At 45.3% G+C, this 22,271-nt stretch overlaps 13 protein-coding genes across 13 annotated transcripts; 5 read left to right on the forward strand and 8 right to left on the reverse strand.

The window, feature by feature from the left end:
* Nucleotides 1-15: 15 nt before the first annotated feature.
* On the reverse strand, nt 16-1,029 carry KUCA_T00001007001 (uncharacterized protein; the record flags this gene model as incomplete). Its single annotated transcript, XM_022605603.1, has 1 exon — nt 16-1,029. The coding sequence occupies one exon, from the start codon at nt 1,027-1,029 to the stop codon at nt 16-18; it is 1,014 nt and encodes a 337-aa protein (XP_022457055.1).
* Nucleotides 1,030-1,359: 330 nt separating this feature from the next.
* KUCA_T00001008001 (uncharacterized protein) lies at nt 1,360-3,021 on the forward strand (the record flags this gene model as incomplete). The annotated part of the gene is made up of 1 exon (XM_022605604.1): nt 1,360-3,021. One exon carries the CDS (start codon nt 1,360-1,362, stop codon nt 3,019-3,021), a length of 1,662 nt encoding a protein of 553 aa, XP_022457056.1.
* Nucleotides 3,022-3,434: 413 nt separating this feature from the next.
* On the forward strand, nt 3,435-5,456 carry KUCA_T00001009001 (uncharacterized protein; the record flags this gene model as incomplete). The annotated part of the gene is made up of 1 exon (XM_022605605.1): nt 3,435-5,456. One exon carries the CDS (start codon nt 3,435-3,437, stop codon nt 5,454-5,456), a length of 2,022 nt encoding a protein of 673 aa, XP_022457057.1.
* A 19-nt stretch (nt 5,457-5,475) lies between these two features.
* KUCA_T00001010001 (uncharacterized protein) lies at nt 5,476-6,786 on the reverse strand (the record flags this gene model as incomplete). Its single annotated transcript, XM_022605606.1, has 1 exon — nt 5,476-6,786. The coding sequence occupies one exon, from the start codon at nt 6,784-6,786 to the stop codon at nt 5,476-5,478; it is 1,311 nt and encodes a 436-aa protein (XP_022457058.1).
* A 213-nt stretch (nt 6,787-6,999) lies between these two features.
* Nucleotides 7,000-7,829, reverse strand: KUCA_T00001011001 (uncharacterized protein; the record flags this gene model as incomplete). Its single annotated transcript, XM_022605608.1, has 4 exons — nt 7,000-7,149; nt 7,212-7,496; nt 7,569-7,651; nt 7,712-7,829. 4 exons carry the CDS (start codon nt 7,827-7,829, stop codon nt 7,000-7,002), a joined length of 636 nt encoding a protein of 211 aa, XP_022457059.1.
* Nucleotides 7,830-8,836: 1,007 nt separating this feature from the next.
* Nucleotides 8,837-9,145, reverse strand: KUCA_T00001012001 (uncharacterized protein; the record flags this gene model as incomplete). Its single annotated transcript, XM_022605609.1, has 1 exon — nt 8,837-9,145. One exon carries the CDS (start codon nt 9,143-9,145, stop codon nt 8,837-8,839), a length of 309 nt encoding a protein of 102 aa, XP_022457060.1.
* Nucleotides 9,146-9,227: 82 nt separating this feature from the next.
* Nucleotides 9,228-11,318, reverse strand: KUCA_T00001013001 (uncharacterized protein; the record flags this gene model as incomplete). Its single annotated transcript, XM_022605610.1, has 1 exon — nt 9,228-11,318. The coding sequence occupies one exon, from the start codon at nt 11,316-11,318 to the stop codon at nt 9,228-9,230; it is 2,091 nt and encodes a 696-aa protein (XP_022457061.1).
* Nucleotides 11,319-11,669: 351 nt separating this feature from the next.
* KUCA_T00001014001 (uncharacterized protein) lies at nt 11,670-12,185 on the reverse strand (the record flags this gene model as incomplete). Its single annotated transcript, XM_022605611.1, has 1 exon — nt 11,670-12,185. One exon carries the CDS (start codon nt 12,183-12,185, stop codon nt 11,670-11,672), a length of 516 nt encoding a protein of 171 aa, XP_022457062.1.
* A 259-nt stretch (nt 12,186-12,444) lies between these two features.
* On the forward strand, nt 12,445-12,816 carry KUCA_T00001015001 (uncharacterized protein; the record flags this gene model as incomplete). Its single annotated transcript, XM_022605612.1, has 1 exon — nt 12,445-12,816. One exon carries the CDS (start codon nt 12,445-12,447, stop codon nt 12,814-12,816), a length of 372 nt encoding a protein of 123 aa, XP_022457063.1.
* Nucleotides 12,817-13,171: 355 nt separating this feature from the next.
* Nucleotides 13,172-14,293, reverse strand: KUCA_T00001016001 (uncharacterized protein; the record flags this gene model as incomplete). The annotated part of the gene is made up of 1 exon (XM_022605613.1): nt 13,172-14,293. The coding sequence occupies one exon, from the start codon at nt 14,291-14,293 to the stop codon at nt 13,172-13,174; it is 1,122 nt and encodes a 373-aa protein (XP_022457064.1).
* Nucleotides 14,294-15,278: 985 nt separating this feature from the next.
* On the forward strand, nt 15,279-17,677 carry KUCA_T00001017001 (uncharacterized protein; the record flags this gene model as incomplete). Its single annotated transcript, XM_022605614.1, has 2 exons — nt 15,279-15,352; nt 15,427-17,677. The coding sequence occupies 2 exons, from the start codon at nt 15,279-15,281 to the stop codon at nt 17,675-17,677; spliced, it is 2,325 nt and encodes a 774-aa protein (XP_022457065.1).
* Nucleotides 17,678-17,838: 161 nt separating this feature from the next.
* On the forward strand, nt 17,839-20,118 carry KUCA_T00001018001 (uncharacterized protein; the record flags this gene model as incomplete). Its single annotated transcript, XM_022605615.1, has 1 exon — nt 17,839-20,118. The coding sequence occupies one exon, from the start codon at nt 17,839-17,841 to the stop codon at nt 20,116-20,118; it is 2,280 nt and encodes a 759-aa protein (XP_022457066.1).
* Nucleotides 20,119-20,198: 80 nt separating this feature from the next.
* KUCA_T00001019001 (uncharacterized protein) lies at nt 20,199-21,973 on the reverse strand (the record flags this gene model as incomplete). The annotated part of the gene is made up of 2 exons (XM_022605616.1): nt 20,199-21,815; nt 21,884-21,973. The coding sequence occupies 2 exons, from the start codon at nt 21,971-21,973 to the stop codon at nt 20,199-20,201; spliced, it is 1,707 nt and encodes a 568-aa protein (XP_022457067.1).
* Nucleotides 21,974-22,271: the final 298 nt, after the last annotated feature.

The following is a 22,271-nucleotide window of genomic DNA, read 5'->3' on the forward strand; positions in this document are numbered from 1 at the left end:
TGGTTTTTTTTATTTTCAAAAAATGGCGAGTCCGTTTGGAGCTGAGGACACACCTCCGACCACGTTGAAAGGAACAGACGAGAAGAAGAACGACCACCTATTGTGTTTCTTACACAGTTCACTCAATCCTTCAAGATCGAAGAGTTCACCTATTGGCACACCCCAACCGGCAAGGAGAAATTCGTGGAGATGGAATCCAGGGTTCTGAGTAGGGTAGACCTCCCATCCAATAGAGTCACTAGCCACGGCAGCAAAATGGTTATCCCATAGGAATCTTGCAACTGCTTCGTTCTGTTCAACTCCACAATGGTGGTAAGGTCCGTTGTCACCATAGGCCTTCTGCTTCTCGGCAGACATGGCTTCCCACTCCGGGATCAGACCAATTCTGATGAATAGAATGTCGCCTTGTCTGAACTCGATGTTGGACTCTTTGGCAATCTCAAGGATATCAGAGAGTCTGACTTGGTGAACAGAGAAACACGAGTACTCAATTCCTTTCTTATCGGCCCAAGACTTGTAGTCAATCAAAACACCGCGACTGACAATCCCTTGCTTGGCCCAATGGTGAATCGAGATTCTATCAGAAGAAGAATCCAAGATCTCGGAGTGCTTCGTACCCCCATAAAAGACTCTTTTTTCCCTCTCACTCAATGAGGCTTCTTTTTCCGCTGTAGCCAATAAATCGTCATCTCCAGATCTAATCCGCTGCGAATAATGTCTGAAACCGTCCCATTGACTGGTTGATTGTGGATTGATGCTGATCTCGTCGTCAAAAGCTATCGGGTCGTTGATGTACTTGATGTCTAGCTTGAACTCGACTCTATGAAGGGGTGGGTAGTCTGGTTTGTTGAATTTCCACCCAATTGCTACCCTTTCACCGGTTTGAATCTCTTTAGATGCAGCTTGAACAACATCTGAGGTTAGAATATTCAGCATACCCTTTCCTTCAGCCTCGGAGCCCGGAGGACCCCACTTCCAGTACCTGTACTTATTGGGCAACTCATCAAAAGAGGGAAGCGTCACACCCATTGCAAATCAAGTCTATTCTATTAATTGTGGTAATTTTCAAGATAATTTCCTGCTATCTTCAACCAGAATTGGCGAGCGGAGAACTTTTATCCCTCAAAAATTCTGTGTCCCCCACCTCTGTCCCCCCCAGCGCTACGCGCGACAGGGGCACATCTTTGAACCGAACGCGGCGTATTTTTACTTCTTGCAGATGACGCACAGCGTTCCCCGCATTTACACCATGCATTAGCTGGACATAACAGTTACGTCTAAGCTTATAAATATGTTGAGGATGGCTTGGTATGCATAGAAATAAGATCTGAGATATTTACTGGAAAGCAATAGAACAATATGGAGCAAAAAACACCAAAAGAGGACCAAAATGGCGCCGAAAATCTGGAGTTTAGCCCTGTGCTAGAGGCGTCATGGGCGAAATACGTTCCCGGCCCTAGCATCAACAGATTGTTGAAGTTTGAGGGCCGGAAGATGATCAACTGTATCTTAGCCCTATCAGGATCGTTTATCATCTTTTTCGGTTATGATGCCTCTGTTATGTCACAAGTCAACGACAACGTGGATTACGAACGGCTGATGGGCGTTAACAATGGAACCGATAGAGACTCTGCTGCGAAAGGTGGAATTGTTTCGATCTGGTTTCTTGGTTTTGGTCTTGGTGCGATCATGGTGGGTTCGTATGCTGATAGGATTGGAAGATTGAGAACCGCTTTCCTGGGATGCCTTTGGGCATTGCTTGGGGCGGCTCTGCAGTGCTCAGCCCAGAACATTACCTGGATGATGTTTTCACGTATTATCAACGGAATAGGTTGTGGCCATTTGAATACGGTGGTTCCTCTTTGGACTTCAGAAATTGCAGAACCTCGGATGAGAGGTATGTTTGTGGCTACTCAATTCACCCTGGCACTGGCTGGGTCCACCATTGTGTACTGGATGGAATATGGATTGTCTATTCATGAGAGTGCACCATTAGCGTGGAGATTTCCAATTGGGTTCCAAATGCTCTTTCTATTCATCAACATGTGTGCCATTCCGTTCTTCCCTGAATCTCCAAGATACCTTTTCTCTGTAGGCAAGGTTGAAGAGGCCAAGTTGGTTTTGGAGAGGTGTCGTCTAGATCCTTCTCCAGAAGCAATTGACGAGGAGATGAGCGCCATTCTTATGGACTTGAACTTGGAGGTTGGCCATGCTGTTGGCTGGAAAACTCTTTTGATGCCCTTTTTTGGCCAGAAAGATCCAATGCACAACCTTCGCCGTGTTGTACTCGGTGCTGGTGTACAGGTGATGCAGAAGCTTACAGGAATCGACTTCATTGCTACATATGCCCCGCAAATGTTTCAATTGTCTGGATTCTCAGCAAACAGATCCACATTGTTGGCTGGAGGTAACTTTTTCGTATATTGGCTATCGCTGGCCACGGCAATATACACGATTGATAACGTTGGTCGTCGTAAGCTAATGTTGTCGGGCCTTGTCAGTATGTTTGTGGTACTTTTTATCGGTGGTGGCCTTGCCTATAAAATTCGTGCTGATCCAGATGCGTCAAACATAACCGCCATGGGCAACGGTATTTGTGCTGTTCTGTACCTGTACACGTTTGCGTACGGAAGTACATGGCTGACTGTCTGTTGGCTATATCCCTCTGAAATCTTTTCGCTTCAGACGAGATCCAAGGGTGCTGCCATTGCTGTGATTGCATTTTCTCTTACTGGAGGAGCTATTAATGAGATTGTTCCATACCTCATCAAAGCTGTTCATTATTGGGTGTTTTTTATTTTTGGGTTTTTGAATCTGGGAATGATCGTGCCTGTCTATCTGTTCTACCTTGAGACTTCCAGGAGGACTTTGGAAGACTTGGACATTCTCTTCATGTCTTCTTCGCCATTTGTATGGAGGGCAGAAAGAGATTATGAAAAGAATAAGGAAGATATCCAGGACAGAGGTCTTCACCAATCGGATACCAAGGAAGAGCTCGAGTACATTGAGGAAGACACATAAACGCAGATATTTTTTGGAGTATATGGCTAGTAAGTCACATGAATGGGTCAATCTCAGTTGTTTTTTATTCCCTTTCGCGTTAATAAACAGTACTATTTAAGGAGAAGTGCATGAAGAAGAAATCTGTGCGGCTTAAACCAAAAAATTGTGCCGCGCACTTTGTCACCTCACAACCGTATTTTTTAACAAAAGCACAAGTTAGCTTTGTTTATGTGGATCAATTGTTCTCTAAGCTAGCTAAAACCATTATTTTTTCCACATTACCAGATCTGTGATACTCCTTGAATTTTTGCGCTTCCAAAACAACAGCCGCGGAAACTTTCAAGTGTGAAACTATCTGGCTTGCAAGATCTTGCCGAGCATCAAACTCGAACCGGGGGTAGACAAGACAGTGTTGGAAAACCAGGGCTGATATGCAAAGCGAATCACCAGAAACGCCGCAACCGGCCAGAAGAGGCAGGGGAAGGCCCAGAAAATACCCGTTACCGGAGGGAACAAAGCCCAAACCTTCTGGTCCCAAGAAAACAAACGGCTTGGATATCGATATGAACCTAGACATGACCATAGACGCGAGGCCGCGTCGCGCAAGGACAACTAAGAAGGTGGTCTACGAGGAAGATACTGGCGGCATAGAAGACGATGGAGTTTTTATGGATGTGGACGATAACTCAGCAGACGATGCCGAATTTGACAGCGGTAAGGACGAGTCTGAAGATGATCTCGTTGAAGACGACCTAGTCTCGGAAGACGACTACGCCGCACCTGCTAGGACTAGAAAGAGAACCTCTGCACCTCCTCCCATCAGATCGAAATATGATGGGAGTGCACCTACACGAGCAGAGCTTGAGGAAGAGATACTGAAAATGAAAACTTGGGTACCTGTTTTTCAAACAAAGTCAGGTCCAAATTTCAAAGCCAGGCTGCTGAGGTATCATGGGCTGAACACTGATATCATCGCAAAGATTGTCAAGGCCCAGAACAGGTGGAAAGTGTTTGGAACTCATCTTTCTGACCAATTGTGCTCGGAGGTGGAAGTCTTTCCCGAGGAATTTGAAATTCTTGACATTCCCTTCGCTCTCACAAAGGGCATCGATGAGCAGACGTTCTATGAAACTCTGCATATTGGCGGAGACTTGGGGATAGCCTTCAATAACGAAACAGTCCAGCAATTGCGCATTTTTGAGTCTATAGAGATACCAACAGCGGGAATAAGGCACGGACGGATCGTTAACTCTGGAGCCCTTCCTCTTGAGCTGTCCTGGATGAAAAGTGGTCTACCGGAATCTGCTTTCCAATATTTATTTGTCTCCATAATGCCTCGCACTAAAGGAGTTGTCCACGAGGAAATATCTTTTTTATCTGATATGGTGCAAACATCAGGATTACTTATTTATCGAGTGGGTACATCTGATTTCTCCACCGAGCTGGTCAAGGTGGTGACCATCCCGTTTGGTGTTATGAGAAACATGAAATGGAGTGCGGGACTCACGCAATCGAATACATGTTTACTAGGAGCGTGCTTTTCTGATGGAAGTTGCCGGATATTCAATTTCGATACGACGATTTTTGAGGAGCCAAAACTGGCCCTTGAGCTCACCGAGGCTTCAGTCACGTTTAAACTGCCCGGGCAGAAAATAACGTCTTTTGACTGGATATCAGAATCGAGAGTGTTAGTTGGAACCTCAGATGGCTCAATTGCCGAGTTCTCTCTTTTTGAAGAAGCGCCATCCTACGTATATCAGTTGAACCTCAACGCCATAACTGGTGTCACTTCCAATATATCTGATTTTGTCCATACCTCAGCAGACCGGCGCCAGAAACAGCAAGAAATCAAGTGCAATGTTGTTTTCCTCACTACATTGGATTTTGTCAATGTGGTGCTCAATCTGAATTCTCTCACATACGAAGAAGTGGGAATTGCGCCAAAGATACTGTCCCGACAGGTGACATACTCTCCTCTCATTGACATGTTCGTATACGAAGATGGTTCATACACGGTAAAGGCTGTTCCCAAGAAGCTTCCTTCTCTCTCTTACCCCTTGGTGGGCCATGATTCTGTTGCTTCGGCGGTAGCATCTTCTATACTGCACCCATTATTGCTGACTTCTTCATCAGATGGCACGCTCATGATCTTCAACCCCACCCCAAAACTCTCAGCCCCTGCTAAATCCTCCGCTGTGTCAGTATGCGCACAGATACTCAAGCTGGACTACAACGATTCCTTGAAGGCTTTCCGAATCTCAACAGCGCAGGAGTTGATTGCAGCAAAAAAGGAGAATGCCAGGTTCTATGTAGAGCTTTTCCCCGCTGGTGTGAATTTGCACTGTATTGCATGGAACCAAAACCCGACTGCCGGATCTTGGTATGCTGCGTGCTCCTCATCGGGACTGTTGGTGATCGAAAAGATCGCAAGCGCTGAGATCCAGTCTGTATAAATTACCTGTAATCAAACGATCAATACCTCGGGAATGTGTCATCGATCTCCTGGCTCCATGCATTTAGCCCCCCGATGAGATCCTTGACCTTTTCAAATCCAAACTTGTTGCGTAATTCTCTAGCAGCCAGTTGGGAGTCATTGCCGTAACGACAAACTATATACAATGGCTCATAGAGGCCCTTCAGGTCCTCGGAATGACATCTCTGTAGCTGGGCAAGAGGTATACTCACTGATCCAGGAAGTGAACAAATCTCAAACTGTTCCTTTGGTCTGACATCCAAAAGACAACCCTTTGTCTCGAGAGAGGTATATTCAGAGACCGTTATTCTCTCAGTACGTTGATCCACCACATTATAGTCCACTTTTCCACAGAAAGCGCTATAATCGATTGCACCAGATTCCACCATGTCTCTGGTCAGAGTAGCATTTGTGCTACAAACAGCGCACTTTGGTGACTTGCCTCTCATCTTGAAAGTCCTCAGCGACTGTTGAGGGTATCCGGAGTATAACGACAAAAAGGGCTGGAAACTCTCAACAGTGTACGATCCCGTCACCACCTTGATGGCTTCTATGGCCATCATGGTTCCTACCAACCCAATTATAGGCCCTATAACACCGCCGTCAGAGCATGCTGTGACTGAGTTAGGAGGTGGTGGAGAAGGATAGAAACATCTATAGCACGGACCCGTTTGTGAAAAATTCAAAATTGACAATTGCCCCTCCGTTTTAACACCTGACCCAGAAACTATGGTCTTTCCCAAAATCACAGCTGCATCGTTGACTAGATATCTAGTGGCTGGAGTGTCTGTGCAATCCAGCACCAAATCGTAGTCTTTCATGATCTCGAAGACGTTGTCATTGGCTATAGCCACTGGATGGGTAATAATTATAACGAGAGGATTCAACTCGTTCAATTTCTTCTGCGCAGAATCACATTTGAGCATCCCCACAGTTTTGTTGGAGTGTAGTATCTGACGGTGCAAGTTTGAAATATCCACCGTATCGTGGTCCACTATGCCTATGGTCCCAACACCAGCACCACACAGATAATACAGAGCTGGACATCCAAGTCCACCAGCCCCCACTACCAATATTTTGGCTGATTTCAATTTTAACTGTCCGTTGAGACGTAGTTGAGGAACTATCATCTGACGACCGTATCTTTTGTATTCATCCAGGCTAAGAGGTAGGTCTAGGTCTGGGGTTGTCTCTTGGCTTGTCTCTCGACTTGTCACTGTAGGTGTGGCTATTAACTCCGAAAGTCTCCTATTTTCAAGTTTGAGCAGTTCCAGCTCTTTTGCCAGATCGTTTATACTCTTTTCTCTCATGGGGCAGCAAAATGTCTTGTTAAGGAGGGGTTTAATAAGATGATAGGTTTGGGCTGGCTGGGAATTTTTTGAGCCCTGAAATCTGTAGGCACCCATCTCATCTCGAGCTCAAGCTCATCACGGGACAGGCAAAATATCCCACTACAAAGTCTACGCCCTTTTATTCGAATGATATGAACGGATGCTTGGATCGAATTAGACAATATATCTGATTCAAACAACTTTTTGCTTAACAAAGAAACCCTTGAGATATGTTAATTGCCAGTAGCAGGTGCCTCCCAAGACAATCAGTTGTATGATGGTCCATTTGACGACACGGGCGTTCGTAGATTCAGATTGATCTCTGAAGGCGGCTTCCCTTTCCTAGAAGGCGTTAGTATTATTGGTTTGCATGAAGCGTATTTCAAAAAGGAGAAGACACTTACCCTGAACAACGATTGCTCTCTCTTTATCTCTTGCAACTTCTTATTCAGCTCATTGGTCTTGGCTGTCAAGTAGTTCACATCTCCTTGTCTCTTGCTGTCTACGAAATCCTTGGCATCGCCAACCACCAGATCAAAGAAAACTCTGTGTCTGCTTCTCTTGGACCAGTCAGTGTGTCTTGGAGTGAGACAGAACTTGTGTTCACCGGCATCCAAGGAAGTGAAGGTAAATTGACCAGTGGGCTGATTTTTCAGGGATACAACTCTGTGGTTGTTGTCGAAAGTTTCCTGGAAAAGAAGTTAGTCGCGGTTCTGCCAACATCAGACATTTCCAAATAGGTTGGGTTATGTTCAACTTACATCCACAGTTATCTCCACCTTCAAGTTTGGAACTTGGACGTATTCTCTGGTAGACGTGTCTAGTTCGTAAGCCTCAAATTTACCTATCCAACTCTGTTAGTATACCAATTGGTTTATACAAACGTTCCTCCAGATCAACTTACCAACTGCAATTGTGTCCTTTGGAAGCTCCTCATAGAAACACTTGGTTTCATCCGTATCGACATAAAAGTGCAATGCCTGGGCCAATCCCAAGAACAACAAGAACACCAAACCTCTCATTATTCCGTTTGTTGCGTGATTCTTCAGAGTATGAGAGATGTTTGTTCAGACGAAAATGAACACGTCCTTTGAACCTCGATGCACGGGTTACCCTGCTATAAATACACAAGTCGCGTACTTTACGTAATCAATATTGCCAACGAGGACAGCACCTAGTATTTACGTTGGAATGGACGTGAAATCCAAAGTGATGCAATCAAATGCCATTGAAATATCCGGCATACTCTATTGACTGCACAATATCCTTTTTTGTAATTGTATTAGTGTGATTTCCTCGACGGTTCAATTACGAGCCTCTTGGTTTGCCATGCGGCTCAAAATATATCTGTTAGCACACTACCTTTACTACCATTGTTGTCCAGCTCTAAGATTGAGTATTCTCGTTCATTCATTCGTCTTTCCTTGTTCCTTTAATTAGCCATTATGAGTGTACCAATAACTGAAAAGCTGATGTACAGCTTTCAGCCCTCGAAGATATTCAAGTACCACAAGGGATTACCTATTACGTCATTGGATTATGACGATTCTGGACAGTTTCTGATTTCGTGTGGGTCAGACCAGAGCATACAACTATACGACGTTTCTAAGGGCAAACATTCGAAAGCTACTTATTCTAAAAAATACGGATGCCATTTGGCGAGATTCACTCATCACGAGAAAAACTGCATTTATGCTTCTACGCAAGAAGACGACACAATACGATACCTTTCACTCCATGATAACTCGTACATCAGATATTTCAGAGGACACAAGAAGCAGGTAAGTGCGCTGGAAATGTCTCCTTTGGAAGATGTCTTTATCAGTGCTTCGTATGATGATACTGTGAGGGTTTGGGACACAAGAACGTCAACTTGCCAAGGTCTCTTGAACGTCAAAGCCCCAAACTTCATTGCATTTGATCCTACTGGTTATGTCTTCGCGCTCGGAAACCAAGAAACGAAGAAAATTGGCTTATACAACACGAAGTGTTTCGACGCGGCACCATTTGACACTTTTGATTGCGAAAATTATACGAAGAGCGACATCACAAAGTTAGAGTTCTCCAATGATGGAAAGAGACTGATTGTTAGCACTACTGATGACCACCTGGTGTTCGATGCCCTCAACGGAGACTTCCAAGGTTCTCTGACAGGTTCCGAACCTTTGAACTCCAAATTCTTAACATCTGGCCAAACCTCGCTATCACCGGATGGCAGATTTGTGTATGGAGGCTCGGGAAACGGGAGGGTGAATGTGTGGGACTTGCAACGTCTAAACCCCAAAGAACCACTGATACCGGGGAAGTCCATCAAGTCAACCGAAGAAGTGCCAAACATCCTCCTATTCAATCCTCGTTTATGGAGCTTTGCATCTGCCGACAAAGGTGTTACCCTGTGGCTGCCTGACTTCGATGAGACCCTATAGTACATCTGGATACCTTATCTCTGCATTGTCTTCGCACCATTCTACCCAGTCCTTCAAAAACTTGTTTTTGGAATTGGAAAGACATTCCATATCGCCAACCACACACAACTGTTTCTTGCATCTTGTTATCGACACATTAAGCCGTTTGAAATCAGCCAAGAACCCAACCTCATTGTTATCGTTAGATCTGACCAGAGACAACACGATGATTTCTTTTTCACGTCCCTGGAACCCATCGACAGTTGATATTTCCAATCCTGGATAATCGTCCAAAAGAATACCCTTCAGTTTGGATATCTGGGCTGAATATGGTGCAATAATACCAATTGCTGATTCTTGGACACCGGACTTGATCAGAGATTCGACATGGTTGAGCACCAAGGTACATTCGTTCTCGTTGAATTTGGAATATTCATCTTCCTCCCCGTATTCCTGATACAGCCCGCCTTGGGTGTCATACCAGATATACACTGCAGTTGTGTCGTCGTTCTCTTTGACGTCCTTTAGGTCTAGGCAAGTTTGGTCTTTGACGCTTTCGGCAGAAACTATCTGGCCGTCATACAGCTCGCTGTTGGGAAACTGCAATATGAGATCATTCATACGATATTGTACGTTCAGAAACTTGAGGAACTTGCCTCCATGCAGTTTAACCAGACGGTCGAACAACGTATGGGTCAGAACCTTGGAGACCTTGTGATCCTTGGAGTTTACCATTGGCGATAACTGCTTGTCATCACCAGCAATAATAAGTCGTTCAAGACCAAGATGGGTCATCAGCGGGATCCAGCATTGAGGTTCAAGAGATTGGGATACCTCATCGATTATCAAAGTGTCAAATAGCTCGCCATTTTTCACAATATCAAACAACTCTCTGGAAGACGATCCATGGAGTGTACAGATGACAATCTCGCAGTTCTTGATAACGTCTGAAATTGCACTTTTCGATCTGATCCTCAAATCCTTCTTAAGTAGTTTAATCTCAGAATATGCCTCCCTTCTCTCTCTGTAGCTTTTCATCTTTTTGACCTTGTGGGTGGTGGTGTTGATCTCCCTGATTATGTCTTTTATAATCGCACTTGTGTCATTGTTTTCAACTATAATGTCCAATGAGTGGTCCAAGATTGATTTGAGTAGTCTCGAAGGATGTCCTAGACGTAAAATCTTGGAGTTATCTTGGTAAACGTCTGTGAGACGTTCCAAGATCGTATCCACTGAAACGTTAGACGGTCCACAGATCAAAATCCTGTGATTGATCTTCGCATGGTCCTTTCGCTTAGCCAATTGCCTCACCATCTCCACTATCGTCGAAGTTTTACCTGTCCCTGGAGGACCATGGACAATTGTTATGGGCGAGACCAGGGAAAAGTTGACTGCCGCTTTCTGCGATTCGTTCAAGCCCTGGTTCACAAACTGTACTGATTTGAGGTTGTCAGCAAGTTGCAGATCGGTTGGTGGTTGATAGTCATCATCACCAAGAAGAATTCTCATGAGCCTTGTTTTCGATTCAATGGCCTCCAGTCGTTTCAGGGATTGGTCCATGCGATTGTAAGTGACTGAGTTTGACAGCTTCACCAAGGAGACCTTGGATTCTGCATTATACAGCTGATTTAGCTTCTCTTCAATTTTCTCCGAGGCAGAAGTCTGGTCCAGGTTGATAGAAACCATAATTCTCGTATCATTGGTTTTTGTCACGATTCCGCTGATTTCTGCGGAGTCAACCTCATGCTGCTCGTTATCCTTGGACTTGGATGAATTTTTCAGTTTCGCTGTAGTGTCTTGTTTCTGGTACTTTTGCAGTTGAACAATGTCACCAAGTTTGAAGTCGCCTCTAGAGAATCTTGGTTTTTCCTTAGAGGATTGAGAAACACCAGAAATGCTGGGGTGGATGATCAGTTCGATTCCAATCTTTCCATTGAGACCCACGTTAAGGTTGGATATGCACAAGTTCAAGATAGCCAATCCTTTGGCCTCGAGCTTCTTCAGCGGCGAAGACGCTATTAACTGAGAAGTTGCCTCATAATCATCTCTCTTCTCTATTTGTAGAACCCTCTGGAATGCCTGAGCCAAAGTTTCGTGGGTGGACATATCTGTGTGGGAGGAGCGTGAATGTGGAGTTGACTAAGGCAGCCTGTAGCTCTCCAAAAAGGGCTCTGTGCAGTGCCATACTAAGGGTAATGTTGAGGCCTCTATATGGACACTATATTATACAAAATATTAACTTTCGCAGAATACCTAACAATGTTTTATATTTTTTCTGACAGCCATAATTATATATTTATCGGGCCCGGAAATTGCCCAGACTAGGGCCTCCATGTAGACCACTCCGCACCTCTACATTTCTCTACGCCTGACAGTATCCTTTTCGAATCTATTCGGTGGTCATAATATATGAATCACAAGAATTTTGTGCAATTTCTAATCTTCAAACTCATTCTCTTACATGATGGTCAAGTCACCAAACTTCTCCTTGTAGCCTGGCACCTCCCATCTGCCCTTGGTGACCATGTCCTTGACCTTTTCGTTGACGTCTGGTCTAGCCTTGACGAAATCATCGACAGTCAATTGGTCGAATGGTCTGGCAGATTCAATGTTCTCCAAAGTCTTCTCCAATTGGACGAGCTCGTCCAGAACAACGGACTCGGTGGACTTGGCGTTCTCCAAGGCCTTGGCCTCGAACGATTGAATCAAGTTCAATTGCTTGGAAAGGTTGGCCTTGGATGGCTTGAAAGCAGCGATATCCTTCTCAATCTGGGAGACGATCTGGGAGTTCTTCAAAGTCTTCTTGTATTGAGCGAAGTCAACGGAAGTTGGCTGTTGCTTCAATTCGAACAACACTCTCTTGGCCTCGTCGTTTCTCTTCTTGAAAGCGGTAAGGGCGGAGGCGGTTTGGCCAGACAATCCCAACTTGGTGATGATCTTGGACCAATCAATCTTGACAACAGCGGTAGACATGTTAATGGATGAATGTGTAGAGATGGGTGTGATACAACTCTATCTCCGATATCGAAGAGGGAGTTCAGGAAATTAGTCGAAGAATGCCATTGGCAGAGCACCAAGCAAGTGGATGTGCGCGGCACCGACATCGATCTTTGCGGTACACGACCTGTAACAGCAAAATTTGTCAATGCACGTCGAGAAATTTGAAGACCAAATGCAGAGATAGACATGATTGATAACAAAACCCCGATCTTCTGCTTCTTCTCCACCCAAAATGGTTGCGAGAAAACCACCAGCTGACTACGTTAAAGTGCAGCCGACGCTAGATGCATTTGCGAAAAAGCTCAAGGACCTTTCGCGAGATGACTCGTTATGGGAGGTGCTGAAGATAAACCATCAGCGATCGAGGTACATATACGAGATGTACTACAAAAAGAAGCTGATTTCGAAGGAATTATACTCGTGGTTGGGCAAAAAGAAGGTGATAGACATAAACCTTATTGCCAAGTGGAGGAAGCAGGGCTATGAGAATCTGTGCTGTTTGAAGTGCATTTCAGAGAAGACCTGTATCTGCAGGGTACCTCACCAGAACGATTTCAAGCAGTGTGTAAATTGCGGGTGCAAAGGGTGTGCTAGTTCGGACTGAACCGGGAGTGTATATTACGAGAGAGCGAAATAAGAAAATTCATAGAAATATAACAGTATAGAATTACGCACTCCTCTCTACATGGTGCACGCAAGCATCACCACTTCCAGAGAGAAGAGAACTTCAGATGCCACAAAACGGCAAGAACCTCTTCCAGATTGTTCCAAAATTGAAAACCCATAGTACAGCGCAAACACTCCAAAAACCGCAACACAGACGGTTGCGAGAAAAAAAAAAACCAAACGATAAAACCACCACAAAGATACAAAAATCTAGTTTGACAGCGACAGAAGACAGTCATGTAAAAGATGCTTGATCGACAGAAAAGACGTTAATAAAAGTATCAACGACTCGTCTATATGTCGTTCTCCTTTCTGTTGAAGAATCCAAACAGGTCGGTCACCTTCTTCCTTGGAGACCCATCGTTCACCGGAGAAGTGTAAAAGTCATCCAGATACGAGGGCGAGTTCCAAAGTTTTTTGACGGAATTTGGAGTCTTTGTCAGATTTGTGGACTGCCTGAACTGGCGGGCTGGTGTGATCGGTTCAAGCAGTGGGCCGGTCTCTTTAACCTTGACAGGCGACAGCTCGAAGTTGCAACTGAACGAAGAGGTGAACTCTCTGTTCGCATTGCCATACAACGGCCTGGGCGAGTCGAAGATAGTTGTGGTTGAGGAGAACTCAGATGTGGACTTGAAGATCATCTGGGGCTGGTGATCGTTCGACATTCTCCAGTTTGGACTAGGTGCACCCAACGAGGGAATGTTGAGTAATTCACCGTTACCGATCTTGATATCGGATGGCTTATATCTCTTGACAGGTATGGGGCTCTCGTCTATGTGAGCTCTCGGCAGAGGTGGCAGTAGCGAAGGTTTCGTCTCGTTCATTGGCCCATTTGCATCGTCAATCTTCCTCTTCGACGAGGCCTTATTCTTGAGAAAGATGTGCTCGTAGCCGGTCTCGATCTTCCAGAAATGGCCCTTTCCGTCCTTGGACTTTTCAGTCTTGGTGAAAGCTTTGTTCAATGAAAGGTTGTGCCTAATCGAATTCTGCCAGCCTACATCCTCTTTCTTGTAGTACCTGAAGGTCTGAGAGATCCAACCGTATATCTGGGACAGAGTGAGCTTTCTCTCTTCCGATCTCAGTATGGCCATTCCAATCAGCGTGGCATACGAATAAGGCGGCTTTTTGTGGTCAGGCTCGTCGTAGATAACCGGTAATTCCTCTGGAGGAGGGATTTGGAAGTCCATGATTGGCCCTTTGGCCTTTTTCTGTTTTTTCAACGAGGACTCCTTGTAGGATTGGTTGATGCCCAAGTGCTGGTCTGGCGATCTGATCACGATCGTCGGGGTTATTGGATCGGCCTCGTCGGCCTCGGGTGGAGTCGAAGGCGGGTTCATGCTGACCTGAGGGGGCAGACTGTAAGTGGGCAGGTGGACGGAGTTCAAAGACCTCAGAATGTTCGACGCGGAATGCATGGGTTAAATCTCCTGGCGTCGTTCAGCTCCGGTGGATTGTTATTCAATATTGTATTGTTTTGATGGGGAACTGGTTTAAACTTTGTGCCAAAGGAAGCAAAGGAAAAAAGGATCCGTCAAGAGGAAAGACTCAAAAGCAGGTTCTACACATATATCGTTTCAGGGCAAAGATTGCAAAAAGACGCGCCATACCGGCACGGTAGCGCGTTTGTTTATGTTTAACCCTTTTAGGCAAAGGGGGTGTGTGCCGCAGGAAGGTGTCGCGCCTGAGCCTCGGGGCGGCTCGAAAAGCCGCAAAATCAAAAACGAAAATGGTAAGCGCGGCACCGGGTCTATTCTGGAATTCTCGGCATTGGTGTTCCATGTATGCTGCTGATTCAGTTCTGAGCCTCATGCCTGTCATGTGGAATCTGTACATGTGATAGTTGATTGCGATGTCAATGGGGTCAAAAGTGTAAAGCTCAAATTGATTGGTTATTGGACAACTGACTGGTCATCTGTTGGTAATCTGGTTATATTTTAATGATTGCTTGTCAATATTGCGATCACTTTACGATTCCACGGATGTCGACCAAGTACATTCTTTGAGGCGTTTTTGGGTGCGGCTTTGGTCTCGCTTTTCAAGCGAGCTCTGCTGTGGAATCCTCTCCCGGTTTATCCGTGAAACTCCCACGGAACCGCAATACTGATTCACGTGCATTCCTGCCTATTTGATCATCTTGGATTGGTGGAGCAAAGAGCAATTTGCACTATCTCGTCTATTTTCAGAATTCCCCATGGTTTGGACACACTCGAGAGGCCTCTCAGCCATATAGCTGCCCGGGTAGTTCACTAACCGTTGAAATTTCTCTCAATGCTACGATAAGCATTGCCGTTTACAGGAGATCTAAAAAGTTATCCAAAGATATAACAAGACAAAAAAGGTTGACTAACTGGATACCCACCCGACTTCCGTTTTGGAAACCATTGGCACATTATAGGTGCAATGGATATATTCGAGGAGGACTATCAGTCCTTGGACGAAACAACTGGTGGGTTGAAGAAGAGGTCCACTTTGGCGTAAGTATGATCTTGTGGATCCAAGGAAGCAAATTGCTTTCCATTCGCTAGAACTACCACTAATACAATTCCAGTTGTCTACGGTGCAGACGAAGACATATAAAATGCCCCGGTGGAGAACCGTGTGTGAGATGCACTCAGGCAAACGAACCTTGTGAGTACATGGAAGGTGATCGCAAAATTGTCATTTCTGTGAAATACCTGAACAAATTGCAGGCGGATATAGCACAGTTGAAAATAGAGAACGCCAATCTCAGAACTTCGTTGAAAAATGTTAGCAGAGATGAGGTGATAGAAGAGGAAGCACCTAGAGCCAGTGTGGATCCTACTCTTAACAATCTGGACCATCTTTCTACGCCTTCAATTGATGATCCAAAGATGATGCCGAAGCCAAAAGCGGTCTCGGTGGAAGGTGAAGTGATTACTCCCTATCTGGATAAGTATGGTAGAATTATCCACTCGCGAACTGGTGAAAGAATCTACGTGGGTGCTTCATCAATGACTCTGTTTGGTCTGGAGGTCAATAACTTGATCACACCTATACCTACTTCTCCAGAGTCCGTTCACTCTAGTGAGACTCCAGGACCCATTCCACGGTCTACTGAGACTATTTTGGAAAAAGAGGGCAACGCCTACCGAATAATGCTGGGAAAGACCTATTCCCGACCCGGGATATCGGTAAATTTCACCCTCCCGAGCTACAGTTACGCCATGTTATTGGTAGATACTTTTGTCTCCTACAACGATGGGTGTTTCTATTTCTTCAATGAGGGTTTGGTCAAGGAAAACCTCAGACGCATATACAACGACGAGCCCACGCTCAAACCTGAAAACTACGATGATATCAAGGAAGACCAGACCCTTTTGGAGACCATGTGGTTTTGCAAGGTGCTTTTGATCTTTGCCATTGGTGAGATGTATCTGGGTACCGCAAACAGTCCTGATGGTTATAAACTCAAGAATAAAGGGAATAAGAGGATGAAGGCGAGGAAACCAGTACCTAAACTACCCGGATCGGGTTTCTTCAACCAAGCTAGTGAACTGTTCACAGGCCTTTTTGCCAGTGGTGCCATTGACAATTGTGCACGTGAGAGTGGAATAGAAGTCTTACTGCTTTATGCATTCTACCTCCAGGTTGCTGATTGCACTGTTGCTTCCTATTTCTATTTTGGCATTGCCCTCAGAGCATCGCTGGTTTTGGGAATGCACGTGGATATTGGCAAAGAAACATTCAACAGATACCAATTGGAGCACAGAAGACGCCTGTGGTGGACCGTGTATATGTATGAGCGTATGCTTGCGTCCAAGGCTGGTCTTCCTCTCTCGTTCACCGACGACAATATCTCTGCCGATCTACCAGACGACTTCGACATGTCCAATCCCGAGAAGAACTGCGAGTTCTACATATTTCCCGAAGCAGAGTTTATCAGAAATTGCGTCAAGATTACGCAAATCAATGCGGATATTTTGGGAAGGCTCTACAACAGACAGCCCAAATCCAATATTCTTCCTGTGGTTCACGAGTTGGTGATGAACCTTCTCAAATGGAAGAAGAGTCTACCGGAGTACGTCAACTGTGACTATACACAGCCTGAGATCCAAATCTCACGGCTGGTAGTAAACATGATGACAGAATACTTCCAAGGCATAAACCTCGCAGTGCGACCACTGTTGTTCCATTTTGTGGTACTGCAATTGAAGAGCTCAAACACCAAGCTGGGAGAATACATAAACCTGTCCAAGTGTTCCTCAGTGATTCTAACCCTGATAAACGCGTCGTTTCAGGCGTCTATCAATACGGTGAGATCGCTTTGGGCACTAATGCCAGAGAACATGGTCGCGCTTTTTGGCTACATGGATAGAGAGTATTTGTTCACCTCAACGGCAACGCTTATTCTTTTCAACGCTGCATTTGGAGTCAACGAGATCACAAGGGAGCATCTTGATCACGCGCTGGTGATTTTTACCAAGATGCGAAATTTGGGTAATCATCCGGCTGCACTAAGAAGGGAACAGTTGTTGAAGCTGTTGGAATTACTGAATTTCAATGGTGTTTGGAACGATTTGTTGGAAGCCCATCTGGATAGCTTCAACACACCCCTTCCGATGTTTAATGAGAGCACTCAACAAAATGGTGCCAGCTTCTTGAAGTCTCCGTCTTTGGGCCCCGTCAATTCCGAGGCCTTTCAGGCTATAGAAAAGACCTGGAACAATCCCACAGACTCCGACGTGAAGCTTTGGAATGACATCACCACCGAGGCTATTTGGCTGAACGACGACTTTGGCGAGGAATTTGAGTCTCTCCTAGAAAGTTGCAAGCCTTAGGACATTTGTACAACTAATCAGAACACCGATGAACGCTACGCTTCAAAGAGCATATTTGCTATGTAGACAAAATTGTGTCACGTGATCAGATTGGGCTGTTATGTGGCAGCTGAAATCGAGTTCAAAGATCTGCCCCTATATACACACTCAACAGACCAAAGATGAGCAGATTTGAGGCAGATATTCCAGTAACGGATCTGGATGACCCTGAGGATGACTTTATTGTCACTAGAGGTGATGCAGACAGCGGGATTTTCTCCACAGATAACTACGACATAGACAACGACTCTCTCAATCTGAATGACCTAGATGAGCCAAGTATTGCTGAGAGGATCAGAACTACTTTGTCGTCATTTCTACGGCCCAATAACAAAGGATTTGAGTATTTTGGTGATTCCATTGAAATGCGCGATAGGAGCAGATCTTTGTCGAGTTTCGCCAGCAGTGAAGACTACTTGACTTACCCCAACGATGGACTCCAGATAGGTGGATACAAGAGAAAGTTTACCAAAACTCAATTCAATTTTCTTTTGATTGGCTTTGTGACTTTTCTGGTGGGATGTGCTGTTCTTCTTACAAAAAATAAGGCTAAGTTTGACAGCAGCGAATCTTCTCCATCTCAGGGTGCTGATCTGAAGACCAGGTACTCCAATGGAACGGATATCTTCTACCCTACTACCATTCTGATATCGTTAGACGGGTTTCATCCTCACTACATTTCGAAGCAGACAACGCCTTTTTTGCATGATTTGCTGCTGGAAGGTTACGGTTCCCCATACATGATTCCATCCTTCCCATCTTCCACATTTCCGAACCATTGGACTTTGGCAACGGGTTTATACCCATCAGAACACGGCATTGTGGGTAACAGCTTTTTTGACCCTGATTCTGGAAAGCAGTTCATCAATACGAACCCTGAACTTAGCCTGCTAGAGCAATGGTGGGGAGGAGATCCAATATGGCAGACTGCAGCTCTGCAGGGAGTGAGTTCTGCAATCCATATGTGGCCTGGAAGTGAAGTCCCAGTCGCGTCTGGAGAACCATTAGAGGTGGATAAATACAATGGCAGTGAAGTTCTGTCTGTGAAAGTGGATAGACTGTTGAGCTGGTTGGACCGTGATACGGATACTCGGCCAGAGCTATTGATGTCATACGTGCCAACGATAGATTCGCTGGGTCACAAATATGGGGTTTCTGGCAATCAACTCGAAGAAGGCTTGAGATATGTGGATAACTTCCTGGATAGTATCTATATGGGGTTGATTCTCAGGAATCTTACGGAAATCGTCAACTTCGTTGTGGTTTCTGATCATGGAATGTCTCCTACTTCCAACGACCGTCTGATCTACCTGGACGACTTGGTTGATATGAAGAAGATTGAGCACATGGACGGATGGCCATTGTTTGGGCTGCGTCCATTTAAGCAATATTCGGTTGAGGAAGTGTACAATGAGATCCAAGGAAATCGCCAAAATGGCTCCCATTTCACCGTCTATAAGCGAGAGGATCTGCCAAAAGAATGGCACTTCGGCTACATTGAAAACCAATACACCTCTAGAATTGCACCTATATGGGTCGTTCCCGAGGTTGGGTATACTGTGACCACCCATGCCGAGATGAAGCGTAAGGGCTTCGACTACCATCCTCTGGGAATACACGGTTACAATAACACAGAGGTCTTGATGAGGGCTCTTTTCCTCGGGGATGGTCCTTTTTTCGAGAAGAAGCTTGGTAGTGCTCCGAAGAAACTCAAGCCATTCCAAAACACAGAGATTTACAGCATTATTTGTGAGAGTCTGGACCTCATTCCTGCTCCGAATAACGGTTCTGCGAGAACAGCCAGAGGTGGGTTAGTGGATTCGTACGTGTCCAGTGCCAACCTTCTGGAGAAAGATTGGCAAGACGCATATGATTATCCAAACGTCAGCTTTGAGCATGACATGACGATGCTGCGCACGGAAGCAACTTACGACTTAATATGGAGGAAGCACATGAGCGACCTCGAGGGGGGTGACCTTCCAGTTGATCCAACTTCGTCTTTGCTCAAGTCTGAGTCCTCGTATTCAACTTTCATTACTCCGGAGTCTGTTCCTGATCCTTCTTATTATAGCAGTATCTCGTCAGAGTCTTCGACTGCTGCTTCGACTGCTGCTTCGACACCCTCTCCCTCTACAGAGGAGGGCGACGCTGTAAATGGTGGCGAGAGTAATAAGGATGACGATGACAACGAGGACGAGGATGACGAGGATGACAATGATGATGACGAGGACGACGATGACAAGGACGACGAGGACGACGAGAAAGATGGTTTCTTGGGGTTCCTGGAAGATGTCTTTGACGATCTCGAAGATACCGTGGATGACATCGTGAATGACATTGTGGACTCGGTGCAAGACACATACAACGATGCCGTCAATGGAAAACACGGAAAGGATGATTGAGTGCATTGTATTCATATATTAGAGGATTTTTTACTATTTGGCGTTCCTTTTTTAGTGCATCGTAAATCACTGAAAACTTGTTACAACTTTGGTTTGTTCTGCCATCCAAACTGCAACTTTTTCTGGGCTCCATTCTCTATTATCACGTTGATAACGCTGGTCTGGCCAGACGACAGGTATTTGGTCACAGCTTCTGTCATGGACTCCTTCAGTTCATCAAGGTTAGCAACTCTGTAACCCGTGGCCCCCAAAGCTTCACCCAGGAGTTCGTATTTGGTATCTTGACTGAGAGCAGTCGAAGGCAACTTCGTCAATTTTGCTTGGGGGTCTATCCCGTGATAAACTCCACTGTTGTTCATGACTACCACAATCACTGGGAGATTCGACCGAACACAAGTCTCGATCTCCATTGCCGAGAATCCAAACGCAGAGTCTCCTTCTATAGCTACCACAATCTTTGCGGGGCCAAACACGCTTTTAGCACTTATTGCATATCCCATTCCCACCCCCATAGTAGCATTTGTGCCTGCGTCCAACTTGTGCTTGGGTTGAGTCATGGGGAAAGAAACTCGGGCAACGTCCATGGTGTTGGCACCCTCGGAGATATAAACAACGTCATCATTGTGTTTGTCCAGACATTCTCTAATAACTGCATAAGCTTGGTTATAGTTCATGAGGCTTCCCTTTTGAAGAGGTTTGGTTTCCTTCTGAGACTGTTTATTCTCGTTCAGAGTCCGTCTCTCAACTATCGATTTGGGGACCCCATTGAATTTGTGAGTACGCAGCCTTTTGTCCAGTTTTTCCACAGTCAAAGCAATATCACCGACAAGTCCAAGGGGATACGATCCAGGTAAGGCGTTGTCCCCAATATCCTCTGCGGATATATCAACTTGGATGAACTTTACATTCTTTTGAAACCGAGGGCTTTCTCCGTGGTGTAAGATCCAGTTCAACCGACCTCCTAGTAGCAAAATCACGTCTGCACTCTTGAGAATTGCAGATCTCGCTGATGAGGTGTTAAGCTCCGAAAAGTCAGAAACTACACCCTTTGCCATTGGGGTTGGTAGGAAAGGAAGGTTGTGGCCTTCAACAAATTTGCGGATGATGTCAGCTGCTCCAATGGAATAGGCAGCACCTTTTCCTATGATCACGAGAGGACACTTTGCCTCTTTTAAATGTTCGACAGCAATTGTCAAAGCTTTCTCGTCTGGAACAAAGACAGGAGCCCCCAAACGGGTCACTTCATCGCTGATTTTCTCCAGAGCCTGAGACGCAAAATCTGGTTCCAATTGGCTCTGAATCAAATCAGCAGGAAAATCCACATATGTTGCTCCCGGAATACCCACAGTGGCTTTTCTGTATGCTTTCGAAAGCAACTCCGGGATCCGCTGGAGGTTTGGAGGCCGCGCCGCAAATTTGACGTGTGGAGAGATGTATGAAACCTGATCCAATTCCTGAAATCCACCCTTATAGATCTCAGCAGAAGATGACGACCCAGCCAGGACTATAATAGGCCATCTGTTCGATTGCGAGTTCAAAATACCTGCTGAGGCGTGAACCAGACCAGGTCCGCCTACCACTAGCAGAACACCGGGTCTTCCAGTAAGATAGCCGTAAGCCGAGGCAGCGTATGAGGCAGCCTGTTCGTTGCGAAATGAAATGAACTCTATTCCTAGTTCAATACAAGCATCGGCAATCTAAATTTTCGGTTAGTTGAGTGGACTGATATACATGGGTTGCTGACGCTTCTGAACACCTCACTTACCTCCACCACCGGAATCCCCACTATGCCGAACACCGTCTTCACGCCCAGCTGTTGAAGGGACTTGGCAATTATATTAGCACCTTCTACCATTGTAAATCAGGTGGAAATATGTTTGACAAAAAGAATGAACGAGAGAAAAGAAGCTGATCTAGCTGGTTTTTGGCTCGCACATGCTGCCGCGATTGCGGGATCCGGGGCCCCCATCCTCTCAACTGCCATATTCTTCGTGTCTGTAGGCTATAGGGGAATGAATGGAGACTGAGGCTTTGCATTCAAAAATCAATAAAATTGTGCATTTTGGTAGTTATTTATATATATATATGTATGTATATGGAATTATATCATGCCATGACCCATTTAGATATTGTTTTTTGGTAGGATAAGATCA

Source organism: Kuraishia capsulata, genomic scaffold (assembly GCF_000576695.1).
Source record: "Kuraishia capsulata CBS 1993 genomic scaffold, Kuraishia_capsulata_scaffold_1, whole genome shotgun sequence".
NCBI lineage: Eukaryota > Fungi > Ascomycota > Pichiomycetes > Pichiales > Pichiaceae > Kuraishia > Kuraishia capsulata.